Source organism: Amphibalanus amphitrite, unplaced genomic scaffold (genome assembly GCF_019059575.1).
Source record: "Amphibalanus amphitrite isolate SeventyFive unplaced genomic scaffold, NRLGWU_Aamphi_draft 000842F_arrow, whole genome shotgun sequence".
NCBI lineage: Eukaryota > Metazoa > Arthropoda > Thecostraca > Balanomorpha > Balanidae > Amphibalanus > Amphibalanus amphitrite.
The window spans coordinates 58,131-73,851 of record NW_024882336.1 but is presented as its reverse complement, the minus strand read 5'-3'; the positions used below and the strand labels follow the sequence as shown (position 1 = coordinate 73,851).

Here is a 15,721-nt window from a genome sequence, read left to right as displayed (position 1 = left end):
TAATTTTCGAACCCAGCACAGTGGTTTAAATCAATGTTTCATCATTCTTTCATTTTCAGATCTAGGGACTTTCGTTATTTATCTTGTGATAAAAGGGTGGCCTTTATCGGGAAAGGGATGACGAACGCGATAACGTTCAATAGTTTCGTCGCAGGTGCGCCGGTTGAGGCTGTTAGAAAATAATACAAATTATTTTGGTGCAAACATCAAAATAAGATAAAAACGATGAAAACCAAGGTATATAGAGAATTGTGATCAAACCATAATTTTTGGGAGAACGGTTTTGGTCTTTTTGCGAGGTTCTATGTCTGCCTATGTGCGAAATGCTCAAGGACACTGCAGCAAGTTGAGGTAGGTGTTTTTGTCCCTATTTATAAGTATTTAATTGTGTTCTTTTTTAAATATTGTTTTTAATTCGATTTTTTTCTCCATGTTCAGTGTTGTCTGGTGGATAAGGTGTCTTTCTCAGTCCAGATACTTGGCTGCAGGTAGCGAGTGCGAGTGCGGCCTGCTGCCTGGGGCCAGACCCAGACTCAGACTGGACAAAATACACGTTATGCCAAATATGTCCAGCATAGTGGCAGGATTGTGCCAAAAATTTTCGTGCATGTCCAGCGTAACTTTGCATGCACCTAATTGAGTTGTTCAGTGTGTGTCCGCATAATTTTTGGTGAAAGACGGACACTGATTTAGTCGGCACGCTGGTCAACCTAGCAGCATTGGAGATCGGTATTGGTATGGAAGACCTTGTTGAACATCGCAGAGTGTCATTAGGTAATACTGCAGTGGGTTCCTGCCCACTGGCCACTGCGTTATCGAGGGGAATGAGAGCGCGGACGACCTGGCGAAACAAGTGGCCTCCCTGCCCTCAAACACCCGCCCTCTGACCAGAGAGGTTCATTGTGCGGCCTCGCATCAATGGCGCGACACCTGGTCCGAGTCACTATTCGAACCACTCCACGGGAGCACGCTGCCGCTCTCTACCCCGGAGAGGACCGAGAGGACGCCGTTTCGGTGCACCAGACGAAGGCGGGCCGCTGGGGTCGCTCGCTCCAGTACTCTGCACCGAATTGGCTGCCTCCACTCCACGGCGTGCCAGCAGTGCCCAGACAAGCGGTGCCCCGCGGCGCTCTGCGCCGTGTGCCGAGAAGAAGCTGATGTGCACGTGCTGCGACGCTACCCCGCCCCCGCTGGCTCCCGCCAGTCTCGAACACACCGCTCCGCCGATTTTTGTGGTCCCGGAACTTCCGGGTCCGGCCTCATTTCACGGCACGACGCTACAGTGCGCTAAGCGTTTTGAGGTATTGGTTTACATGGAAATAAAAATTTATTTGAACGCTCAAACATAGGAGAGCGCCACAGGCCCCGAAATGCTCTGTCTGGTTGATATAGCCTTGATCGTTAGGTGTGCACATGTGCTTTTTTATAAAAGTGGCTTAATTTTGGCACAAATTGGCACCCAATTTTCGATGGGAATCATGCAGAAATCTCAAAGAGGGTTTCACGGGCGTCCGGCGTGGTGTATGGATGTTCCAGTCTGACCTGGGAGCCCCCCCCCCTCCCCCATTGTTTGACCCGCATATCTATATTCAGCCCAGACTGGAAAAAAATCCATGTTACCGTTGATGTTTCTGACATAGGTAACAGGCGGATTGCGGCAACATTTTGACACAGTGTTCAGCGTTGCGTAACTCTGTGCCCCAATCTTTTGACACACAGATGGACAAATAAATTTTGGTACAGGCAGAGGCAGCCAGCTTGGCAAATTTTGGTGCAAGACCAGTTAGACCACACAACACCCCATTTAAGGTAATGTCACTCACTTCACTCTCCATCCGAATCATAAGCCCTAGTCTGCAGGTACGTACAGTCACCAGCACTTGCTACTAATCACCTCGTTTTTGTTCAGTAGTTTGAAGACCGATCAATTCTCAGACGCGCAAGATACGTCAAATGATCCGTTTGGTCCTCAGATTTTCGAATATCTAACTTGTTTTTGTATATTCGAAGCATTTTGGGATGGAGAGCCAAAAAAACTCTTTTCTGCCCTAAAGTGTGCCCCAAGAAGTCGTAGAACCTAGCCCCGCCTCTGATCCACAGACCACTAGTGCCATCTCTTGTCAGCCGAACAAAACGCAGAAGTAAATAATGTCACGTGACCTTTGCACACGCTACAATTACTACGCAGCTGTAGTGGGGGAAGCGGGGCGGAGGCGTGGAGGGGGACGCGATCGGTCGGCTGGGGTCAGGTTGCCGAGGTCAGAGGTCATCCGCCGGAGGGTGTTTGAGCGGTTGGGCCGTGTGGGCTGGGCCTGGGGCCTGCGCAGTGGAGAGCGCCTGGACCTGTCTGGAAACAAGCCCTACAGCGCTGTGACAGTCGAGAATATTGTGAGGAAAGAGAGAGAGGGAGAGGGAGAGAGAGAGACAGAGAAAGAGAGGAGAGAGAGGGAGAGAGAGAAAGAGAGAGGGAGAGAGAGAAAGAGAGAGAGAGAGAGAGAAAGAGAGAGATAGAGGGAGAGAGAGAGAGCAAGAGAGAGAGCGAGCGAGAGAGAGAGAGAGCGAGAGCGAGAGAGAGATGGCGAGAGAGAGCGAGAGAGAGAGCAAGAGAGAGATGGCGAGAGAGAGCGAGAGAGAGAGAGAGAGAGAGAGAGAGAGAGAGAGAGAGAGAGAGAGAGAGAGAGAGAGAGAGGAGAGAGAGAGAGAGAGAGAGAGAGAGAGAGAGAGAGAGAGAGAGATGGCGAGAGAGAGAGAGAGCGAGAGAGAGAGCAAGAGAGAGATGGCGGGAGAGAGCGAGAGAGAGAGAGAGAGGGACAGACAGACAGAGACAGAGACAGAGACAGAGACAGAGACAGACAGAGAGACAGAGAGACAGAGAGCTAAGAAAGACTGGAGGGAAGGGATAAGGACGGGAGGAGAGAAAAGAGAGACAGAAAAGGAAAACCAGAGAGGGTAAAATGAGATAGAGGGCAATGGGTAAATCAGTGAGAGGGAGCGAGAGAGCTGAAATATTTAGTTGTGTCAGCTTGTTTCACATGTAAAACGTAAATTTGCTTTTCATCATTACAGCTTCGGATTGGAAATTAAATCTTAGCATCCTTATGATAAACCCACGTTGACTGGATGCAGTAGCGGCGGAACACCTTCAAGTGGGGGGGGGGGGGGCACTGCCGACTTTTGGTCCTATTATTTTCATGCAACGCTCATAGGGCTAATGTTGAAATGCAAAAATCAAAGGGGGCACGGGGTGCCCTTCCCGTTCCGCCGCCTATGACGGGATGGGGACGCTTTTTGGTCGTCGTTGGAAGCTCGGCACTAATGGGGTCTGGGGATGATGTTGAAGGTTTCGCAAATGTTCCATAAAAGAGATGCTATTTTTTGCACAACCCATTAAACATTTTTTTACGTTTGCTATGGAAATGTTAGGCCCAGTTCATTCAAGTTCAGGTCCACGACTCCCACAGCTTACAACAGGAGCTAGATAGCATAACAATTAGGTAACCCGCGCCGTGTTGGTGGCATGAACATTCCGTCGAGTGCTGGGGGGGCGGGGGCGTTTCACGCCCCTCCGTCTAACTCGGCTCCTGGGCTACGTAGCGATACGCGGTAAGCGGCACTCGAAAGAACGTCAAAAATAAGGAGGAAAACACTCGGTCATTTTAAGGTCAGGGCAAAGGTCAGGTCACCAGGATTCATTAAAGGTCAAATTTTGTTGATTTCAACGATTTTGAACACCCGACAGCTAACTCGGGAACCAATAGAGCTACAGCGCCGCAGAAAAGCGCATTCAATAGCTCTTTTAACGCTGCTTCGCCAACATGTCCTCAAATTTGACCTCAGATCAACGGTTTAGCCCCCAGAGGGCACCGCTCTGATTGATCTCAAATTTGACCTCGGATCAACGGTGTTTTCACCGCTCTAGCACGTCTCTGTCAAAAGTAAAAAAACTGCTGAAGACCTTTTATGTCCTAAAATGACCTCAGGGGCACACACAGGGGTCACAGGTGCGATTTTCCGATTCAGTGTGTCATGTTTACCTATGGACCGATGTAAGATTGGGTGTAGAACGAAATTCGTCCAAAAGAGGCGCATTTCAATTTTCTCCCATTGACCGGTGTAATGGAGCAGTCGCAAAATTGACGTGACCTTAGGTCACAGACATACAAAATCCGAGGTATCCATTTTATACACACTATTACCCTAAGCAATTACTGAGAGTTTTAAAGTCCGCTCAGTCGGTGTAGCTACAGCGAGCTTTCGAATTCTTTTTTTCTGAGGTAAGGTCACTTGACGTTACGGTGACCTGACCGTCGCCGTTTTTTTTTAAAAAGATATTCGCGAAAAACCTGAGGGGGAAGGGTGTAAAACGCCCCCCTCCCCCCCCCCCAGCACGGCGCGGGTGGTCGACATAGCGACTCGGACTGAACAAATGCCTTTAACGTTTCAACGGTTGAATAAGGTGAGAGGGTTGAGGTAGGCTTGTATCGGATTTTCTTCTGCTTGTCGGTAGTTTAGGTTGAAGTTAATTTCGCGAGCTGTTCATATTCATTTAACAGGGAAAATTCAGCTGCACATCGTTCGGGTCAAAGTAATACCAAACATTCTCAAATTTTGTAGTAAAGAGCCAGTAGTCTACGAATATATTCAAAAAAAAAAACAATTAGAAAAAGAATAAGCGGACCGGTTTCGTCTATCAAAGACTTCTACAGCGCTTTTTCAAAAACGTATAAGAAAAAACTAGCACAGTGACAATCGTTTGAAATAAAATTGGATTCAGTAAGAACTAAGAACTTCATTGTCCGAAAACCGCTGACAGTTGATAGCTCAATGGCACTTAGAGCCGTGCATAAGGAGGCGTGAAAACACTCTCCTCATCTCGTTCTATTACGAGAGGACCATGTCATGGCGTGAGAAAGGTGTTCTCAAAATAAATGACACTGTATGAGTGAATAAATGATCCGCGCCCCTTGGGCTATTGGCGGACCCTACCACCTGATCGGGTGGTGCAGCCGTTTCGCCTTCCACCTGAGATCTCGGAAAGTTACCGACCGATTTTGAACATTCAAAGAACGTTCGATAGCACCACCAGGGAACTACCTTGCTACCAGGTTTTGTTGATCTAGTTGCAACCCATGACGTCACAAGTCAGGTCAAAGGTCGCATTTTTCACCGATTTAGTCTAAGGAATGCGTTACAGTCAGTTAACACATCAAATAAAAGGCATGTAATCGAAAAACATCGATGGAGCGCTGGTTGTCTAATACATATGTTGCCTAAAGAGGTCATTGATGCCAGGTCAGTTCACAGAGGTCAGTTCACTAAGGGTTACAATATGAACCCAACTATGCTAGGGTCGTGTGATACATGTTTTATGGCCAATTTTACATTTAGAATTCAATGGTGTGGGCTAGACGACCATTGGGGCCAGTTTAGATTACATTCTGGTGGAGGTCAGGTCAAGGTCAGGTCAAAGAAGGTCAAATTTCAGAGTTGATATTTTGCATAAAAAGGGTATCTATTCGATGCAGCTCATCACAGGAAATCCAATGGTGGTCTTTGGCTTGCTCTGTGTGTTCTGTCGGACGGCTAAAAATTGAATTTGAAAAATTTTACGTAATAAATTTTGAGTAGTTTTTTTTTTTGCCACAACTTTGCTAAAAATGGAGCTAACGAGTTTTAGTTTGGCATATCTAGAGCAGATAGTTCTATAACATATATTTCAGTTTTAATTTTGAAAGTTGTTAGTATTTTCGGGGTATTTACTTCTATAGTTTTGATGGTCAAAATCAATTTTTGTTTGGAAATAAGAGTTAGCAGTTTGGTAGCGCTGTTTATTTTACATCTTTTTGATTTCGAATATTTTTCGTTATCTTCAAAACTGTAAGCGTGACAGCTCTTCCCGCTAAACCTTTTATTGGGTCAAAAATGACAGAACATGACATCCCTCTGACGTCATTTGTGACTAACCTTTCATAAGAGCTCTGGAAAAATTTGGTCACAAGGTGTAAAAATGCTGCCCGGAGGGGTCTTGAAAGTTTGGTGGCGACATTTGCTATACTTTAGGAGATATCGACTGAAAAGGAGAGGGGGCCATTTCGCGCCGCCCTCCCCCCCTCAACGGGGCTTTCAGTTGCTGCTCTCACAGAACTATTGGTTATATTACAACGTAGTGGAATTGCAAGTGGCACAAGTGTATAAGCTTCCTGCCAGCGCCGGACCAGAGTTTAAACATGCAGGCTGAATTTTAACATTTAACTATTGAATTTTTAAACCGTTGAGCTTTTTAGAAGTTGCATGAGCTGTTCAGCTCCTTTTGTGGTCCATCACAGCGGGCTTGTATGTCATTTGTCAACCAAAATCGAATTAAAAACTTTTTATTTGGTCTGGCTACCTCGCCAACTTCTTAACTGGATCGTTTAGTAGCTTTTGATTGGGCACTGCCCACGTTGTCTGTCTAGCTTTTCGTGTCATAGACACTGTCTATGACACGAGAAGAGGCTGCTGACATCGTTTGTCGCGGTTGGATAATACCAATCCACGTCCCAGTGGTTGCTCGATCGCACTTTCCCTGGCCCACCTCTCCCACTAGGCTAGACTTTGCCCGGCACAGCCGTCGCCTCAGTGCCTCGGGCGGTGACCCGTTCAAAGGGGCTCACAATTCGTATGGTGCCGTGGCTCTCAAACCAATACAGAACAGTGAAACGCAAAGGCTCACTTTCCATATAAGGCGAACGGCTGATTCTGGCGCCGGGGCTTCATTCATGCTAAGGCGCCCAATCACAGCGCCGCATTTCAGTTAGTGTCGGGTGCAAAAGCTGCTATGCTCCGCCCCTCCATCACGTGACCCTGCCCTCACGTGGCCTCAGTCACGTGGTGTTTCCACTTCTTGGCGCATGGCGGCGCTAGTCTCGCAGGGGCGGTGGTAGCTTGCTCCCCCGCCGTCCGGGGGTGATGGGTAGCAACTGCTGGTGACTGTACCTACGTAATGTTGACCTGAAATCCTAGGCCACCCAGCCTTGAGCCTCCTTGGTTGACGTGTGACAGCCAAGGCTCAAGGCTGTATATACTGTGACAGCCCTCAGATGATTGGGACTGAGGTGCGGACTGCGGACTGGGCTGGCTTATCTTCGGGATCCTAACCGCTAAAGCTGTACCTAAAATGGACCATACCCAAGTGAGGTGAATGGCACTGTAAACAGCAAACAGTCTTTAAGCAGTGTTTCACAGGGCTCGAGATGACTGGTTGGATCATAACTAGGCCCAAGGGTCCTGCCGGCTGCCCATACCCTGTAATTTAGCGTGCAATTAGGTACGCTCGAGAGGAAGGTCGTTCGCCTGCTGAGTTGTCCGAAGAGAAACACCGAAGTTTTGCGTACAATATGATGATCGAAATTCAGTGCTCCAGATGATTGTCATTTTTCTAGTCCATTGTCATCAAATGCTATAATACAGCATTACTTTTCCAAAAAGACCCAGAAGGCCGTGCAGAAGGGGAATGAACTCACCTCGGCCCTCGACGGATGTGCGCAGCGCCGTGCGTGCTCACAAGAGAGCTGGGGAGCTAGCAGCACAGCTGGCCGGCTGCACCACGCCACAGGTCCGGCAGCTGGTACATACACCTTTCCGCGTTACTGGATGGCCAATTGACAAAACCCATTCGTCTGATCTGCGTGTAGGCGGCACCAGTGAGAGGCATCTCGGCAAAATCCTCAGCATATGGGTAAAATGATCGCTGATCCCACTCAACAGTTCGTCAGTTGGTATAACCTTCGTTATTCGACATAACTGATTGACTTCCTCCAGCAAAACCTTTGAAGATTTGGATAAATACTTTGTCATTCGTTAATATCCCTTCGTCATTCACCAAAACGTCCCCATGCTACTTTCGGCATTCCTCACAAGTCACAACCTTTCGTCAAAAGTGAAAATAGATACGCTGCTATGCGGAAAAGGATAAATACGACCGCGTTTCTACAGCGCGAGGTACCTATACGTGGCGAAACTTACAGGTTTGAGGTTATTTATCTGCCTAAAAATCGGTACCGTCCACAAGCGCCATACATGGACGTAACTTAAGTACCCTAGCTTCACTCACATGGTTTTCACCAAGGGGGCTGAGAAATGCCAGCAAACTGACCGCATGCTGAAAAATCACAAAGCAGTAAGCTTGCAAGCAGTTATGCCTGCCTGAGCCTGCCATATGTTTAGTGACCAACGGCAAACCAATTTGTTGTTTACATGTGGTTTAAATGGGATTTATAACAGCAGTTTATGTCATGAGATCCAGTATGCAAACTGCATTATTTGGCATAGGTGACAATTAATGTTTATAAGGGAAGGAGTTTCATGTGACATATTATGTTGACTCTTTCGCATTATCGCCAGTGTTATTATCTCTCTGCGCATTTCTACACCTCTACAGGGAAACTGGCTGTTGACGGGCACCGCCGGACACTGAGGAGTACAGTGGGACGCCAGCCGACCGCCGATGAGCGCCGGCTCTCCGTGCGATGACCTGCTCGGCTCGCGGGAGGCGCGGCCGGCCGGCTCGCGGCCGGCCGACCGTCTGTACCCGGGCGAGGTGCGGCCGCGGCCCGGCTGGACACTGGGCTGCGCGCGCCTGCCCGTCACCGGGTACGCGGCCGATGGCTGGATGCGGCCCTCGTGGCCTCCCGCGCGGCGGCGCCCCGCCTCCGGGCGCAGTATCCACCTGCTGACACTGGACCGAGACAATCCACCGGCCAAGGAGAGTCGCGGCGACCGCCTGAAGAAGGTGATACGGACGGCCTCCGGCACCGGCCTCAAGGAGTGGATGGCGCTGCTGCTGAGAGACAGGAAGTCACTGCAGCTGGACGCATCCAACATCTGCATGGTGTTGCACGCCCTGTGGAAGAAGCCGGACTGTCGGCTGCCGCTGCTGCAGGACCCAGAGTTCCGACAGAAGACCTTCAACGCCTTCATTATGGACGTGCTCAAGTGAGTGTAGTTATAACTAATTTGTATCTAAGCGTTATATGTAGTTCACAGTTGATCAGGCTGAATTTCCAGTGTGCATAATAAAGCGGGCTACATTGCAAAGTTCCCGATGCTTTATTTCTGGATCGTAAATTCATTTATTACATTTCTTGAGCGTGATGTAAAAAGATCTTTGGTGCAGCTTTGACGTTCGGCGTTGTTTTTCACCCGAGTCAATCATCTAATGACTTCGTGATTTGGCAGGGCGTACCAGTTGTCTGAGAAGTCAAGTGAAGGAGATAAACTTGACTCCTCAAAAGCCGGTCGCAAGAAGCGGAAACTCGATATAAAGGATGAGGTAAGTGATTAGTTTTATGGAAGCTTCACATGGATTGACAGCAACCACAAATATTCTATTGGCATCAACTTTCATTTGTTTATATAATCTCTTAAAGAAGATGTAACATCGGCGCCGATGAATTACCGCAGTCCGGGCGCCTTAACCCGCGCACCGACGGGGGTCCGCGCCAACTTCGCACCGACGGGGGGGGGCGGATGACCGCCCCCCCCTGAGATCTCGAGAACGAAGCAAGATAGCGACAAGCGGTAAACGGCATCGGATACGCACGGCCAAGATCTACAATTTTTACTAAGGTCATTTTCAGGTCAGGTCAAAGATGACGTCACAGGGGTCGAAAAAGTCAAAATGGCGGCGCTAGATATGGAGAGAGTTTTTCTCGAATAACTTTCGAATTAGTCAAGATAGGAACAAACTAAGGGCATCATCGTGATCCTCTCGTCAATCCGCATCGAATGATATATATTTTGACCTCGAAAGGTCAAGGTCAAATGTTGACCTCAGGTCACGTGACCTCGAGGTCATCTTGTATATCATTCGATGCGTCTTGACGAGCTGAACAGAATGAGACCATCCACGCGTCTGTATCTTGTTCCTGTACGGAGTTATTGGCCAAAAACCTTTGGTGACCTTTGATGACGTCACATGACCTCACAGCTGCCCAACAGCAAAACAGACCTCAAGGTAGTGAAGGTTGATCGTATATGAAGTCATGTATGGTATATGGGGCCATTCCGACCCGTTTTAGTGGTAAAAACAGGGAGTTGATTTTTCCCCCATTGACTTATAATGGGGAGGTCGCGAAATTGACCTGACCTTAGGTCACCGATATCAAAATTCCGAGATATACAAATTGTAGCTACTAATGACCTAATAATATCCTGCGACTTTCAAAGGCCTCCGACATCTACTGTAGCTCTGGCACGGTGACAAAGTTGCAAAAAAGTGACTTGAGGTTGGGTCATTCAAAGTGACCTGGTGACCTGACCTTGAAAGGTAGGAAGTTCAAACTTGCACACCATGTGTAAAATTGATGAGGTTATAGTCATACCAAATTTCGCGGCGCTACGCGCCGCGGTTTTCCCGCTATTCGCGAAAAACCTCAGGGGGGGGCGGATATCCGCCCCCCCCCGTCGGTGCGCGGGTTAAAGTAAACTTCCAATCATTATCATCATCGAGACGTTGTAACGACCAATGAAATTATTGTTGGATTGAAAGTACAAGACTGTTTTGTAATGTCTGTCGGTTTATTGATTCTCTTCTCCGTTTTTCCCAGCCTGTGGCCAGTGCCAGGGTCTCGGACTCGGCAGATGTCCTCTCGAATCCCGCGCCGGCCGCCAACGGCACCGATGACGGTCCGGATGACGCCGATGACGGTCTCGATGACGCCGATGGCGGTCCGTTTGACGCTGGTGACGGTCTTGATGACGTAAACGACCCTGAGTGGCGTGACACGTCGCCGGACCGAACGAAGCGGACCGGCACCAAAAAATGCATTGCTCGAAAACCCCGAACCCCAAAGTCCACCACACCCAAGTCCAGCGCTCGAAAGCTCAGCACCTCAAAACCTAGCATCCGGAAACCCGGTATCCCAAAGGTCAGTACTCAGAAGATCAATACTACAAGGATCACCATCTCAAAGTCTGGCACACCCAAGCCCAGCGCCCCGAAGCTCAGCACCAAACGATCCGGCACCCCGAGAACCAGCTTATCAAAAACTGGCACCCCAAAGCGCAGCTTATCAAAGCCAGGCGCACCAAACCTCAACACATCAATATCAAGCCCCCTAAGGTCCAGCACACCCCAGCCTGCGACCACAGAACCCAACTCACCGAGCCCGAGCTCTGGCACGTCGCAGCCCAGTGCGCCATTCTCTGCTCAGCCCAGCGCTGCGAAACTGCTGCAGCGGGCGCTGAGCCGGCATCAGTGGAAGCTGACGAGACGGCCGGTCCAGTCCGGCCCGGAGGAAGGAGGAGCCCCGGGGGAGAACGAAGGGGGATCTGCACGGCGGCGGGGCGGAAGGCGGAGCACGATGATTCCGCGGCCGGTGAGGCGCCGGGACGGGTCACCCGTGGGGGGGGGGGGGAATGCATTTAGTAGGTCAATTTTATACTGATTTGCACATGACGCAGCATTGACACTACAAAAATTCTCACCATTTTGTTTATTTTTGCTCTGCACATGCTTAAGTATTTCTTTTTTTTCTTTCGTTGCTGACATTCGTTTATTTAGTTTTAATCCAGATCTGGGTGTTCTGACCTTTGGATAGATAAATTATTCGCACAACTCACATAAAAGTAACCATTAACCCCATATTCACCAATGTCCTGACTGGTCACCGCTCCTCTATAGTAAAACGCCTCCGTTCTTTTGCGCAGCCGGCAGCGGCCACCTCTGACGACCTGTGCGCGCGCGTGGAGGGTATGATGATGCGCATCTCTGGGAGGAAGGCGTGGCGTGATGAGACCGTGATGACACTGGCGTACGGGGACGAGGACGACAGCGGCGTGCCGGACTCCTCCTTCCTCTTTATCAGGTGGGTGCCGGCGGAAAGCCTTGACACTGACACAGGACACTTGACACTTGTACCGTACTGCGCCCCTCACTGGAATAGCAGGAGGTTAGCTGCCGGTCGCTCCATGTTTGAGATCCAAAGTAATCGTAAATGATAAAATTTGAAGTGTGCTGTTGTTTCCGTGAATTCCAGTCCAATTCCTATTAGAGGGCGTTATCCAGTCCGACTTTTTGCCTGTCGTTTTTGCTGTCTGATCCACTGTGTCCCGCGTGCCATACAGGTGCACCCGCTGTCCGGAGCTGGTGCTGCGAGACTACGCCGCCATCCGCCGGCACTTCGAGACCAAGTGTCACTTCCTCTCGTGCGTGATGTGCGACGTCATCTTCAACTCGAGTCGGCTGGCACTGGCACATCTGCGTGTCACACATAAGGTGAGCGCCGGGGGAACATAGAGCGAACGGTTGGTATAAGTTACTGTGGCAGTCGGCTTCAAGTCAAGTGTATATGCTCCAGGGCTAAATCCTTCCGATGTCGCAGGTCTCTGTTTCATACTAATTCATATGTGGATTGTTATGCTCTCACCATACGCCACCATCAAGTGGGCAGTGGTATACCTTTCTTCCAGAAAGGTATATCCAGGAAGGCATCCTGGAAGCCCATATCAGGAAGTATCTGTCCATCTAAGCCGTTTTGAGCTTTCTGTGATAATGTCTCTTTCCCGTTGCCCCATGACCCCGTGCCCGAGGGTTGGTACCGGTTGGTACGCTGCCATCCGTGTGGTAACCCGTCTCCCTCTGCCCCCAGGAGCCCGTGCCGGAGGGCTGGTACCGGCGGGTACGCTGCCACCCGTGTCACGTGTGGTAACCTGTCTCGGCCTGCCCCCAGGACCCCGTGCCCGAGGGCTGGTACCGGCTTGTACGCTGCCACCCGTGCAGTCGCGCCGGGTTCTTCTCCACCGAAGAGGTGATCGGTCACATGGCCGGTCACCGGGCCGACCGGGCGCGCAACCCGGCCGTGTTCCCTCCGTTCCTCACCTGCTACAAGCGGATCCAGTGTAACCAGTGCGGCGTGAAGCTCATCAACCACCGCACTGAACTGGAGGACCACTACAAGCGCGACCCGCCGCCGCTGTGCACTCACGACGCCGGCCGGCCGCCGTCACTGCCCTGCCCCGTCTGCCGGCGGCTGTGGGCCGGTCCGGCGGCGCTGGCAGCCCACCTGCGGCTCTCAGAGGGTCGCTGCCGGGAGGTGAGTGAGAAGGAAGGACTGAATAACGGGGGTGACTGCGGAGTGCATCAGGCGATATTTCATATGCAGTTGCTGCTTTATTTAACGATGCAGATGACCAGAAGTTATGACGACGCTCGTCAGTGAATTGAAAGAAACTTCGATATTCTATTCTAATTGACCTTCAATCTATTCCTTGTTAAGCTCTCAGTCCATCTGACCTTTCTCGCCTCCCCGCAGACGGTGACACAAGAGGCGTCAACCAGGGGCCGCCGCGACATGGACTCGGCGTTCTGTCCGGTGTGTTCGCGCTCCATGAACCCGGGCGAGGCGCTGGCCGACCACCTGATGACCCACCTGGCACCTGGTCTGCGCTGCATTCAGTGCGGACTGGTGGCCGGCTCACACCAGGAGATGCGCGCGCACCGGACGTTCACCTGGCGCTGCGACTGCTCCGCCTGCGATACACACGTCGGGCGCGGCTCACGGCTGCTCAAACATGTCATAGAGGACCACGATGGCGTGAGTAGGGGGTGGAGAGAGGGAGTGAGATGGAGAGAGGGGAGTTAGAGGGAGAGAGGGGTTAGAGCGAGAGGGAGAGAGAGGTTAGAGCGAGAGGGAGAGAGGTCGACCGCATTGCTGGCTAATTGAGGCGGTACAGGATACAGGGAGCGGCGGGATGGAGACTGCAGAGGGCAAGATGATTACTGAGACTCAGGGGATGAGGGTTCGAGGCGGGGTGATATGAATCGAGCTAATGACTCAGTTCGGCTTTGATCTGCACAGCGGCAGTCATTAATGTAGCTGTAATGATCGTAGCGAAGTCAGTCTCATCCTGTGCGGTGGATCTGAGGACACCACCGTCTACCCAGCGCCCGCCTGCTCCGTCCACTGCTCACTGCCCTCCCCGCGCACAGGGCCGTCGGCTGACCGGCACGGCGCGAGCACGACCCATGCGGGGCAAGGAAGATTCGGGCGTGTGCCCGGTCTGTGGCCGGTTCGTGAACCGGCTTAACGACCACACGAAGGCGTCGCACACGACCCGCTTCTGTCCGTGCTGCAACAAGACGGTCAAGCTGATCACCTACCGCAAGCACCAGGCCAGGCTCAGGAACATGGACAAGTGAGTCTGGGAGACGAGCGCGGCATGCCTCCGGCTGGGTGAGGCTGCTGCTTGGGACTCGGAGAGGGGGTGGTTAGGTAGGGGCTTTGTTGGTTGGGGGATATGATTAACCGGTTGAGGTCGTCGTTCCGTTGGGTTTACCAGTCTCAGTCTGCGGTGATACGGTGGACGAATACGAGTTGGTAAGATTACTTTGTTTTGCCGTTTTATGCTATTTTTGATCGCAAAAACTAAATAACAGGTGCGAGACAAAAAAAAACGTTCGCTCATCTCAGCAAATGAAACGCCTTTTTACCGCATGTATTGAGTGACGGACGTGGGAGATGGTATGGTTTCCTTTTATGTGTGTGTGTGGGGGGGGGGGGGTAGGCTCTATTGGTATAACAAGAGCATTTCAGAGCCGGAAGAATGCTAGGAATTAGGGGGAGACATTGGTCTGGGCGGGCACCGTGGTGGCCCATCGGGGCTGAGCCCCTCCAGTGGATAGGCCACCCAGTCCCGTTAACGGCCACTGCGCCCGGTCACAGGCCTGCTCCTGGGGTGGAGCAGCCTGATACTAAACACCATATGGGATAAAGGTGACCGTCGTGACCGTCTAGCGTGGAACAGGGGTTTAATGTGTGCAGTAGAAGGATTTGACTGTCCTGAGGATGGAAACGATGGAACTGAGGGTTTTCATAGGAAATAGCATATGCATTTTGTACTGCGAGCTTTGCCCTGACCCGTGTAACCCTAACCCGGCCTCCCGCGTGTCCCGGCAGGCTGCGCTGCAAGGTGTGTGCCAAGGAGCTGAGCTCGGGATGGGCGCTGCGCACCCACATGCGGCTGCACACGGGCGAAAAGCCCTTCGAGTGCGAGCTGTGCGACGCCGCTTATGCCCAGAAGGTGGTGCTCAAGACGCACATGAAGATGGTGCATGGTATCGTCTGGCCGTTCGGGAAGTCCGAACTGACCTCGCCGCCTGTGGCTATCACGGAAACGGAGGTCTCCACTGCCGAGGTGCTTTTCTACTGAAAAGGGACGTTACAAAAGCGTTCAGTCTGGGGTGTTTTTTTCCCCTGAAGGGATGGATGCTTAGTGCCGTCTTTCTAACCGGAGGGAGGCTAGGACAACCGGCCTTAGTGCCCTCTGAGGATAGCCTTACGATTGTCAAACGGTGAGGCACTCCCGGCCCTGCCTTGCACCTGATCTTACGTGGTGCCATGTCAGCAACCGCTCATGATTTGTTCATCATTGTACATTTTTCACCGTGTGTCATTTGAATGCATTGTTTGCATTGTTTTTGTTTCGAGAAGCGTTTATGTGTAAACCGAGATGAGCTGTGCCTCAGGCTGGTATGACATGAGCTGAATTGTAACAGCGGTGATGTCAGACCAATAAAGCTGTGTCACTCCGACTAAGTTTAACGGAGATATTGATGGCTGATGCCATATTGTCACATCATGGGTCGGACCCACGTAATATGTGCGCCGATGACCACCTCATTTTCGCCGTCATTGTTTTACGCAAGCTGAAAGCAGTGGTGCCACTCGCTGTTCACCTCGCT

General features: G+C 51.0%; 1 protein-coding gene across 3 annotated transcripts; it reads left to right on the top strand.

Moving 5' to 3' along the window:
- Positions 1 to 126: 126 nt before the first annotated feature.
- On the top strand, positions 127 to 15,575 carry LOC122366974 (zinc finger and BTB domain-containing protein 17-like). Of its 3 annotated transcripts, none has more exons than XM_043339693.1 (10): positions 127 to 237; positions 8,420 to 8,973; positions 9,217 to 9,310; positions 10,587 to 11,357; positions 11,689 to 11,846; positions 12,106 to 12,256; positions 12,711 to 13,073; positions 13,293 to 13,574; positions 13,970 to 14,175; positions 14,937 to 15,575. In XM_043339693.1, exons 2-10 carry the CDS (start codon positions 8,486 to 8,488, stop codon positions 15,187 to 15,189), a joined length of 2,766 nt encoding a protein of 921 aa, XP_043195628.1. In that variant the 5' UTR covers positions 127 to 237; positions 8,420 to 8,485; the 3' UTR covers positions 15,190 to 15,575. The 3 variants fall into 3 exon arrangements, with proteins under 3 accessions (XP_043195628.1, XP_043195627.1, XP_043195626.1); XM_043339692.1 differs by having other exon boundaries at positions 132 to 351; XM_043339691.1 differs by lacking the exon at positions 127 to 237 and adding an exon at positions 1,725 to 1,809.
- Positions 15,576 to 15,721: the final 146 nt, after the last annotated feature.

Bases quoted from the DNA above. Each gene is read 5' to 3' on its own strand.
- LOC122366974 (XM_043339693.1), top strand. From the start codon at position 8,486: ATGAGCGCCGGCTCTCCGTGCGATGACCTGCTCGGCTCGCGGGAGGCG. The intron at 11,847-12,105 runs GTGGGTGCCGGC...CGTGCCATACAG, and splicing joins TCCTCCTTCCTCTTTATCAG to GTGCACCCGCTGTCCGGAGC. The intron at 12,257-12,710 runs GTGAGCGCCGGG...GCCTGCCCCCAG, and splicing joins ATCTGCGTGTCACACATAAG to GACCCCGTGCCCGAGGGCTG.